Source organism: Diaphorina citri, unplaced genomic scaffold (assembly GCF_000475195.1).
Source record: "Diaphorina citri unplaced genomic scaffold, Diaci psyllid genome assembly version 1.1 scaffold703, whole genome shotgun sequence".
Lineage (NCBI taxonomy): Eukaryota > Metazoa > Arthropoda > Insecta > Hemiptera > Psyllidae > Diaphorina > Diaphorina citri.
This window is the reverse complement of record NW_007378136.1, coordinates 119,434-130,484: the sequence shown is the minus strand read 5'-3', so window position 1 is coordinate 130,484 and position 11,051 is coordinate 119,434. Positions and strand designations below refer to the sequence as shown.

The window sequence follows — 11,051 nt, the reverse complement described above, 5'->3', positions numbered from 1 at the left end:
CTCAATATGTGCCTGAATTTGTAGGGAATGAAGTCCCCCGCATGGTATCCTGAATCGAGTATAGACTGCTTGAGTGAGGATGCCGTAAAATTGAACACAAATGGACAGTATTGAGCAGAAACGAAGGATAAGGGGAATTGCCTTATGGATGGTTCTTTTCTGCTGTCGAACTATTGCTCGAAAAAGGAATGAATCACTACTTTAGTCCTGGAACTCTTGGAAAAAAATTTTGATAGAAAGAACTGTAACAACATAGGTCTTATCCTCCCGAAATCGAGAAGAGATGGACAGGATACTAGAAAGCCAGCCGTTCCGAGAACGAACCTTGTCTGGTTAGAATAAAGCTCGCCCCGGGCGAGAATCGAATTGAGGCTGGACCATAGAGTGATCCCGGACCGCAGTACACTAATGAAGATAACAATGTTAATTGTTTTGTAATTTTCATCAGTGCACTGCGGTCAAGATCTAGGTTTTGTAATCCGGGATCAATGGTTCAACAGTTATAAGGTAAATTGATGTGGAGTGATGGAAAATTATTATTTTCTTTAGAAGAGCTAATGTAGAAGGGAGGTCCCACATTGACGTCTTTTTTTATATCAGTACTTTTTTGTGGAGGGTAACTCTTGACGTTAATTTTTTAACACGAAGTGTTTTTTTGGGGGGATACAGTGGTCAGCTTGAAGGATAGCGCGCCTGTCTTTTAAGCTCCGGGACCAGACCCCCGTTGTTACAGTTTAGTACCCTCTATCAAACTTTTTGTGGTATATTTTGATACACACAGTATTACAAAAACAACAACCACCCAGTAATATTGTCTCCTAGCAACGAAATCAACAACTGGAAAAACTCTCCCAGTGCTGATACATCTTTTCATTCTGTACAAATTTCTCTGTTCACATTTCTCTGCTTTCAATAAACCTTCTCCTTATTATACAAACCCTTCCCTTGTCCTTTATTCAATCCTTACATACAATTACAATCAAAAGATACAATACTTTTGAAAATAATAATAATAATAAATAAAGGTAAAAAATACTTATGAGTCACACTGTATTCCACTCTTTCAGTCAAGCTGTCTAAAAGTTCTTCAAGGAGCTGCTCAGCTCTGGAACGAAAATTATGTTGAAATGTTCTTGTGTTGTTTTTAAATTAATTAGAATGAAACCTCCCTTTTTATTATTATTATTTTTTTTCTTCCATTAAACTTTTTAATAATTCAGTGCAAATGAGCTGGATAGGTAGCTTGGAGGGTAGCGCGTTTGCCATGTAAGCGCTAGCCAGCCTTTCCGAGAACGAAGCTTATCTGTTGAGGATAAAATCCGCCCGGTCGGGAATCGAACCTGCTGCCTAGCGCTTACAAGGCAGACGTTGATTTTGAATTAATGGCTTTTTCTTCCTGCAGCACTAGTTCAGAGCTACTAATAACAGCTATTTTATGGTGAAGAGAAATTGGTAAAACGTAAAACCTCTACATATGTAGGTACTCGTATATCATTTGATTTCAGGTTCCCCCGTGACCAGCAAACATTACCCAATCACTTCTATTTCACTGACTATGAACGACACAACTCCGAAATTGCTACCTTCCATTTAGACAGGTAATTGTAGCCTCTTTAGCCCAGTGGTAACGCGCTTGCTTGCCAAGCAGAAGCTCCCGGGTTCGAATCCATGAAATAAATATCAGCAGGTGTTTCATTGCTACCATTTAAAATCTAGAATTTTATTATAGCCTTTTTTTTACATTCTATTAATTCCATTTTAGGGCATTTAAGATGATGGGACTCAAGGCCCCGGAGATCCGAATGGGGGATCATTTTACGTCCGGAGAAGTTCACTTTGAGACGTATATTGCATTGGTATTGTACGGAAATATTGGGACACGCCTAGGAAAATGGCCTACTAGCTAATTCCTTTGCATTTGTAAACAACAGTATTTCACATTGACGAAAAACACTGAACCCGTATAAACTGGAAAAGGTGAAGAAGGAGAAAAAAATTCATGGATTAAGAAGTATGTATGGATTAAGACGTAAGTATGGATTAAGAAGTATGTATGGATTAAGACGTACGTATGGATTAAGACGTATGTATGGATTAAGAAGTATGTATGGATTAAGACGTAAGTATGGATTAAGGTATGATGGATTAAGAAGTATATATAGATTAAGAAAGCCTAGTTAGCTTGGAAGGTAGCGTCTCTGCCTTGTATGCGCTAGGCCACGGGTTCCATTTCCGCCTGAATCCTGAACGGATAATGTTCGTTTTCAGAAAGGCTGGCTTTTTAATATCCTGTCTTCTTTCTCTCTTCGCCTTCGGGACAATGAGGCCTTAGCAGTTACAGTTCACTCCAAAACCGCCAAAAAACGGTCGAAATCCGTCCAAAAGCGGTCAAAATACCGCCAAGCGCAGTACCTATCTTAACTAAACGTTTTCTGTTTCATCCTTGTCACATTTGTGAACTACATACCAAATTTCAAGTCTCTAGCTCATACCGTTCCCGAGATATTGTTAAAATACACCAAAAACCGCTTTGTGAACTACATACCAAATTTGAAGTCTTTAGCTTATACCGTTCCCGAGATATTGTTAAATTACACCGAAAACCGCCAAAAGCGGTAAAATGCCGCCAACCAATGCACCGATCTTAACCAAAAGTTTCGTGTCGCATCCTTGTCACATTTGACAGCTATACATACCAAATTTCAAGTCGCTAGCTCTTACCGTTCTCGAGATATTTTGTTTAGTTTTGGGGGGGCTTGATTTTGAAGGTACACCTTCAAAATTTTGATTTAGCTTTATGTAAAAAATCTGGTGTGAACATCTCACAACTTTCCTTATCTTATTGAATGATGCTTATTTGAGTATATATTATTTTACCCTAACTTTTACCATATCTCTAACCGTTTAGTCGGTATAGCTGAAAACCGCCAAAAAACGGTCGAAATCCGTCCAAAAGCGGTCAAAATACCGCCAAGCGCAGTACCTATCTTAACTAAACGTTTTCTGTTTCATCCTTGTCACATTTGTGAACTACATACCAAATTTCAAGTCTCTAGCTCATACCGTTCCCGAGATATTGTTAAACTAGACCGAAAACCGCCAAAAAGCGGTAAAATGCCGCCAACCAATGCACCGATCTTAACCAAAAGTTTCGTGTCGCATCCTTATCACATTTGACAGCTACATACCAAATTTCAAGTCGCTAGCTCTTACCGTTCTCGAGATATTTTGTTTACAGACAGACACACAGATACACACACGGACCAATGGCTGAAACTTTGGATTTAGGCTCTAGGGACCTCAAAACGTGTTTTGGCACTAAAAACTGACCATCGAAAATTTGACCCGATTACATTACTTTCCTTCCTATAGGATAAAAGTAAAAAATGGTGTTTTGGATTATTATTCTGAAATCCAATTTTATCTAGTGTAAGAGGCCCTGATAACTTTGGGGGGGCTTAAGCCCCCCAAGCCCCCCCCTATCGCCGCCTATGTAACAGACTCACAACTTAATCTCTCTCCTGCGTTGGATAGTTTAGTCTCATGATAAATTCTACTAGATATCCTTAGTCCATGTGTTCTACCTCTACACCGGCATAGCCCGGTCATTAATTAAAATTTAATTGCACCATGGCCTCACGAGCTCCGGTCTGTCTAGCAAGTCTACAGAACTCTAAAGTCAATGTCTAGTAAGTCTAAACCTTAAGCGAATGTTAAATTGAATTAAACAATCAAAATGAACCTCAGGATAAGTATGTTGCTGAAAAAACAATGGATTGGGTTCTTTTTCCTTCTCATCCTTCACCAAATAGTGCAAGCGGTCGAGTTGACGTTTGAACTAGCTGATAATGCCAGAGAGTGTTTCTTTGAAGATATCAAGAGAAATACATCAGTCATCCTGGAATTTCAGGTGAGTAGACATGTTCCAAGGGCTTAATAAGTTATTGGGTACAGCTAGAGTGCTGAAAAACTACCAGAGTACAACTGACAAGGGCTAGGGTTTCTCCAAATACAGCTCAGTTATCCAGGCAAGAAGACTGCTTTAGACTGTGATAAGAGGTAAAGTAAGGTAACTACTGCCTGATAAACTTGTAACTTGATCAATAAACAGTAGAAATCAGTTGAGTTATGAAGAAGATACCTACCTTTTTCTATCTGTAGACCAACATAACAGTTGCCTATCATGAAACTTAAAAGAAATCTGTCCCGTACATATGAGACAAAAATGCGTGTACAACTTAAATATCTAGGTATTGATTCTTGTCATGTTCAGTCGTATTTTATTATGTGACTAGTCATCATACAAAATATCTCTTTGGACTAGTTTCAATGTAACGGCTCCACCACACCCGCTACCAGTCCAAACCAGTCCAAAGAGAAATTTCATATGATGACTCAAAAAAAAGTAACATAATAAAATATGGCTTTGCCTGTAGTAAACTGAAGGGAATCACAATAAGAGATTGAGTTCAGTGACTCCCAATGACCTTTTCAAATGTTTCTTCAAAAGTGTCCATTCAAGTAGCAATTCCTATCCTGTCTTCCTTCTCTCTTCGATTTCGGGACGATAAGACCATAGCAGTTACAGTTCCCTCTGTCAAACCTCTTTTTTTAAAGAAAAAAAGATTAGACCCACTTGTCTTAACCATATTGGCATCATCTGCACTCAAAGTGATCTCTACTCATGCAGCTGTAGCAGTCGAGTCCGAGTCGTAAGGTGAGTCGGACTCACCGTTATGAGTCCACAATGAGTCGATCGACATCGACTGAACCGTCCACACTGCCTCGACAACATAGATTTTTTGACTTGCCGATAGATGATCTCTTTGGTCGGAGCTTCTATGGAAACATCTACATCATACTTTCCACCTGTTACCACCTGTAAACATCATAAAAAGAATTGATAAAATTTCATGACTTTCCTAAAATCAATAGGAAATTTAAACAAACAGCAATTCTTTTGTGCAACATTAAGTAAAGCTACTTGAATGGACACTTTTGATAAACAGGATAATTTATCTTTTTATGATGTTTACAGGTGGTAACAGGTGGAAAGTATGATGTAGATGTTTCCATAGAAGCTCCGACCAAAGAGATCATCTATCGGCAAGTCAAATCTCAGTTTGACACACATCAGTTTGTGACTCTTGTAGAGGGTACCTATGTGGTGTGTTTCAGCAATGAGTTCTCAACATACTCGTCTGCACTCGAAGTGATCTCTACTCATGCGGCTGTAGCAGTCGAGTCCGAGTCGTAAGGTGAGTCGGACTCACCGTTATGAGTCCACAATGAGTCGATCGACATTGACTGAACCGTCCACACTGCCTCGACAACATAGATTCACCTCGTCTATCGACAACGCGGATGGGCTATGTTTGGACACACCTGTAGAATTTTGTTCGTTCACAAGCTCAATTCATTTGGACAGGGGATAAGTACGATAAGATAAGGACAGATTTGGACAGGGAACTCTCTAATGGCCATAAGTCTTCAATTATTTTCACATTTCTAATGGCTATATCATCTTTCTATCTCCCCCACAGAGTCTCGTAATCTTGGAAACCTGCACGACCTGTTCCCCTCCACCACACCACCTTCCTCCTCCACCATCCTCTCCAACACACCTCCCCCTCCCTCCTCCTACACTATCGTAGAGGAGAAATCCGACGAGACTACCATGCCAAAAGACATCACTGAGGCCATCACTGAGTCGGCTATTCAGATGGCGTTCCATGATTTGGCCGCTCAGAATTATCCGCGTATGGTGAAAGCAATGGCCAATATGACGGAGGAGGAAATTAAGGTTCATCCCGTGTACAAGGCGTTTTACTATACGGCCACCAAAGCTGGTAAGTCTAGGCCGGAACCACGACCTAAGTTTTTTTTTTAGTTTGATAGAGAAAAGAGAACTGTAACTGCTTATGTCTTATATAATATTGTCTTATCGTCCGGAAAGCGAAGAGAGGGGGATAAGATAGGAGAAAGCCAGCTGTTGTGTTTCGCCCCAGAAGTAGTAAGTCTAGGCCGGGACCAAATTTAGGATATATTTATTTGTTTATTATTATTGAGGTTTAGTTACGCCCAAGTCTAGGGCCGGTCACTTACCATCAGATAGACCTAACAGGTACGCCTAAAGAGATCCGCCTGTCAGGTCTACCTGATAGTGAGTGGCTGACCTAGGGCGGGACCACCATCTGAGGGGGTCCCCCCCCCCAAGAGGTTTGATGGACTTTTTTAAAGAGGTTTAATCGAGGAAACTGTAACTGCTAAGGTCTTATCGTCCCGAAATCGAAAAGAGAAGGACAGGATAGGGGAAAGCCAGTTGTTCCAAGTGGCTGACCTAGGGCGGGGGTTCACCCCCCCAAGAGGTTTGATGGACTTTTTTAAAGAGGTTTAATAGAGGAAACTGTAACTGCTAAGGTCTTATCGTCCCGAAATCGAAAAGAGAAGGACAGGATAGGGGAAAGCCAGTCGTTCCAAGAACAAACCTATTCTGTTTGGGATAAAGTACGTTCTGGGCGGGAACCGAACCCGCGACCAGGCACTTTTCTTGTTACTTTCCATTTTTAGATTCTGCACACGTCTGAGTCAGCAAAAAAGAAACCCACGTCTAAAAGTTCAAAATAAATCTAATGTAGGAATAAATTTAATTATACCTATAGTATAAATCTAACGTGGGTTTAAATATAAATCTAATGATATTCAACACAACTCTTGAATTACTATTGAGCTTGCCAGAGTTTCTTTTTACTCCCGCTTTCTTTTCTTCTCTTTCCCCCAATCTCCGTCATTCGCTATTTGAAATGAACATTAATCTTGCTCTCTATTTCAATTTGTTTTTTCTTCGTTTGCCATTTTTCTTTCCGCTTTTTTTTTTTTTTCTTTTTTTTTTTCATCCCATTCAGGATTTCGCTTCTTTTGGAATTAACTTTTCTTTTTTTTATACGCAGGCACTTTTCTTGTTACTTTCCATTTTTAGATTCTGCACACGTCTGAGTCAGCAAAAAAGAAACCCACGTCTAAAAGTTCAAAATATGTATAAATCTAATGTAGGAATAAATTTAATTATACCTACCTATAGTATAAATCTAACGTAAGTATAAATATAAAAATCTAATGATATTCAACACAACTCTTGAATTACTATTGAGCTTGCCAGAGTTTCTTTTTACTCCCGCTTTCTTTTCTTCTCTTTTCCCCCAATCTCCGTCATTCGCTATTTGAAATGAACATTAATCTTGCTCTCTATTTCAATTTGTTTTTTCTTCGTTTGCCATTTTTCTTTCCGCTTTTTTTTCATCCCATTCAGGATTTCGCTTCTTTTGGAATTAACTTTTCTTTTTTTATATATTGAAAAAAGAAAATACTTTCTTTTGTTTTGGCTTTCGTCTTTCAGTTTTGAATTATTTGTTTATTTTCATTCTTCATGGCTCGGTCTAAAAGGCACGTGTATTTTTATTTTATATTTCGTTTGATTACTATTTTGCAGTATTTGCATAGCATTACCTGGAGCACAACGAGGTGCACTGTTGGGACCTTGTTTAGACAGACTGCGGAAGCAAAGGCACTTTTTTTACCTTATTTTTTTATATTTCGTTTGATTACTTGATTACTATTTTGCAGTATTTGCATAGCATTACCTGGAGCACAAGGAGGTGCACTGTACAGTTTTTTGCATACTTTGTCTTTTTGCTTGAATGCTTGATGCACTATTAATCAGTTGATAGAAATACATGGGACCTTGTTTAGACAGACTGCGGAAGCAAAGGCACTTTTTTTACCTCATTTTCGAAGTATAAGCAGTAAGCAGGGTACATGAAGGTAGGTACTCTATTTTATCAGCAAGATTGGCAAGGTTAGGCCGGCCACTCACTATTAGGTAGATCCGACAGGCAGACCTTTTCAGCCGTACCTGTCAGGTCTACCTGATAGTGGCTGGCCTTGTGGCCTTGCTAGACACCTAGTTCTTTTCAGCCGTACCTGTCAGGTCTACCTGATAGTGAGTGGATGGCCTTGTGGCCTTGCTAGACACCTAGTAAAGCCGGGTTCATGTAGGTAGGTACTCTATTTTATCTGCAAGATTGGCAAGGTTAGGCCAGCCACTCACTATAAGGTAGACCCGACAGGCAGACCTTTTCAGCCGTACCTGTCAGGTCTACCTGATAGTGAGTGGATGGCCTTGTGGCCTTGCTAGACACCTAGTACCTACTCGTCACGATGGAACCCAAAGTACACCTAGTACCTACTCGTCACGATGAAACCCAAAGTAACTTTAACCCTTCTCTCCAGGTCGGAACTGGAAGTCCTTTCTCAGGATACTCGTGGGCATGAGCCCCGAGCAGATTCGGGAGGCCCTCAAACTGGTTAACACGTTCGAGAAGGTGGCCCAGAAGGGCGGTCTGAAGGCCGAGGACAAGGTGTTTCTGGAGAACTACCAGAAGAATCTGTTCCAGGACTTCGAGAAGCTGAACAACATGAAACTGTCGGATAAGGAACACGAGGAAATCGCCAGACAGTACAAGAAGGAGAATCCGGAGTTACTCATGGAAGATTCGGATAAGGAACACGAGGAAATCGCCAGACAGTACAAGAAGGAGAATCCGGAGTTACTCATGGAAGATAATGATTTGCAGGTGAGATTGGATGTGGTTTATTTAAAAATAATGTCAGCTCTCATGAAGGAACACGAGGAAATCGCCAGACAGTACAAGAAGGAGAATCCGGAGTTACTCATGGAAGATAATGATTTGCAGGTGAGATGGATGTGTTTATTTAAAAATAATGTCAGCTCTCATGGTGTAGTGGTCACTGCGCTCGTCTTGCGCGCGGGAGACCCGAGTTCGATTGCTACTGCGCTCGTCTTGCGCGCGGGAGAGCCGAGTTCGATTGCCGGCGAGGTCAAAAAATTTGTATCATGCAAATAATTGATTCCGTGACCGGCTGTTGCGGGGCCCACTCAACCTCGTGAGGAAAATGAGTAGCACACCTGATGACTGTGGCGGTTCTATCAGGTACACCTGATCAGTTCTCAGTTTTCAACTATCTTTGGCCAGCCACTCACTATCAGGTATACCTGATCAGGTCCACCTGATAGTGTGTGTGCTCATCAGGTGTCAGATATCATGTTAAGGCGGTTTCTTCTTGATGCCACCTGATGAGACTGTGGCGGTTCTATCAGGTACACCTGATCAGTTCTCAGTTTTCAACTATCTTTGGCCAGCCACTCACTATCAGGTAGACCTGACGACAGGTATACCTGATCAGGTCCACCTGATAGTGTGTGTGCTCATCAGGTGTCAGATATCATGTTAAGGCGGTCTCTTCTTGATGCCTTACGTGCCGCGTCCATTTTAGTTTAGGACTTTTGCACTGTATACCTGATCAGTTGTGTACCTGTCAGAATAACTGGAGAAACAAAGACCCACTGCTATAGACAAAAGGAAAAAGGACAGAGAAATATTTACTAGCCTTACCCTACAAAATTAATGTATGTAATGTAGGTATCTTTGGGTCCGGAAATGCCCCAAAATCCCTGAAGTATAATTGGAAGGAATTCTAAAGCCTTTTCCCAACCACCCTTATCCTCTTCTCAATGCAACTGTTCCTATTGGTCAATAAGTACCCAATCAGTGCTGGATCCTAAAAAAAATAGATACCTATATCTTTCTGTTGCTTAGGTGTGTTCAAACATAGTCGACCAGCTCGGCTGTCGATCGACGAGGTGAATCTTCGTTGTCGAGGCAGTCTGGATGGTTCAGGCGACATCGATAGACGGCCGGTCGACTAGTGGACACACCTTAGAGGTGGAGAAACAATGGAATGCCACCATGAAGGATATGGTTTATGCTGCGGGGGCAGCAGGAGGGATTGATGTCACGGCACCATGCACCCATTGATCTAGGGCTAGGTACACCATGCGCTCATTGATCTAGGGCTATGGACACCATGCACTCATTGATCTAGGGCTAGGGACACCATGCACTCATTGATCTAGGGCTAGGGACACCATGCACTCATTGATCTAGGGCTAGGTACACCATGCACTCATTGATCTAGGGCTAGGGACACCATGCACTCATTGATCTAGGGCTAGGGACACCATGCACTCATTGATCTAGGGATTCTAGGGCTTTTCTATCTGATGCTTCGGGGACCCTCGTGGAAAAAATAGATCGCGTTTTTGTACAAAATAATTTAACGTAAAATTTCGTAAATTTTTCCTGTTTTTTTTTAGTGTTTCAATGTCATGTTCTTGTGTGATTTTTTTTAGGCTTTTAACAATCTTATAATGGCTATTGTAAAGTTATTTGCTAGCAATAAAACCGTATACTTCTGCATTAAAAATTGTCGAATTGTTTGTTAAAATTTAAAAAATCAAGTAGGTAGGTATGGTTTATAAATCATAACCTTTTGCTTTTTTCCCCCGTGAGGTTTCCTCGTTTCATTATCTCTCAACAAAGTTTAAATATTATTTAGCTCGCCTAGTGTTAGACTTAGTTAAAAATTGTCGAATTGTTTGTTAAAATTTAAAAAATCAAGTAGGTAGGTATGGTTTATAAATCATAACCTTTTGCTTTTTTCCCCCCGTGAGGTTTCCTCGTTTCATTGTCTCTCAACAAAGTTTAAATATTATGTAGCTCGCCTAGTGTTAGACTTACGGTACCTATCAATAAAATATTTTTCATTGAACAATGTTGCCACGTTTCTGTAGGTACCTATAGACGTGGGTTTGAACTGATAATATCAAAAGCATAATAAATGTCTAAATATAAACTTTAGAATCAACCTAACTTTGTGTAAGCTCCAAAATAGACGTGGGTTTGAACTGATAATATCAAAAGCATAATAAATGTCTAAATATAAACTTTAGAATCAACCTAACTTTGTGTAAGCTCCAACTTTTTGTATCCCATTAATTATTTGTAGTCTGTAATTCCACTGGTTTACGCGTTATTTTTTTCTGTGCATAAAATTAAAGGTAAATTTTTCATTGAACAATGTTGCCACGTTTCTGTAGGTACCTATAGACGTGGGTTTGAACTGATAATATC

General features: G+C 40.3%; 2 protein-coding genes across 2 annotated transcripts; both read left to right on the top strand.

Annotated features, from left to right (window-relative positions):
* The first annotated feature begins 3,716 nt into the window (after window positions 1-3,716).
* On the top strand, window positions 3,717-5,553 carry LOC103511342 (transmembrane emp24 domain-containing protein 7-like). Its single transcript, XM_008476061.2, has 3 exons — window positions 3,717-3,910; window positions 5,039-5,253; window positions 5,544-5,553. The coding sequence occupies exons 1-3, from the start codon at window positions 3,737-3,739 to the stop codon at window positions 5,551-5,553; spliced, it is 399 nt and encodes a 132-aa protein (XP_008474283.2). The 5' UTR covers window positions 3,717-3,736.
* On the top strand, window positions 5,422-9,896 carry LOC103511340. Its single transcript, XM_026825126.1, has 3 exons — window positions 5,422-5,849; window positions 8,290-8,753; window positions 9,759-9,896. The coding sequence occupies exons 1-3, from the start codon at window positions 5,678-5,680 to the stop codon at window positions 9,894-9,896; spliced, it is 774 nt and encodes a 257-aa protein (XP_026680927.1). The 5' UTR covers window positions 5,422-5,677.
* The last annotated feature ends 1,155 nt before the right edge of the window (window positions 9,897-11,051 follow it).

Bases quoted from the DNA above. Each gene is read 5' to 3' on its own strand.
- LOC103511340 (XM_026825126.1), top strand. From the start codon at position 5,678: ATGCCAAAAGACATCACTGAGGCCATCACTGAGTCGGCTATTCAGATG. The intron at 5,850-8,289 runs GTAAGTCTAGGC...CCTTCTCTCCAG, and splicing joins CTATACGGCCACCAAAGCTG to GTCGGAACTGGAAGTCCTTT. The intron at 8,754-9,758 runs GTGAGATGGATG...TGGATGGTTCAG, and splicing joins TGGAAGATAATGATTTGCAG to GCGACATCGATAGACGGCCG.
- LOC103511342 (XM_008476061.2), top strand. From the start codon at position 3,737: ATGAACCTCAGGATAAGTATGTTGCTGAAAAAACAATGGATTGGGTTC. The intron at 3,911-5,038 runs GTGAGTAGACAT...TGATGTTTACAG, and splicing joins CAGTCATCCTGGAATTTCAG to GTGGTAACAGGTGGAAAGTA.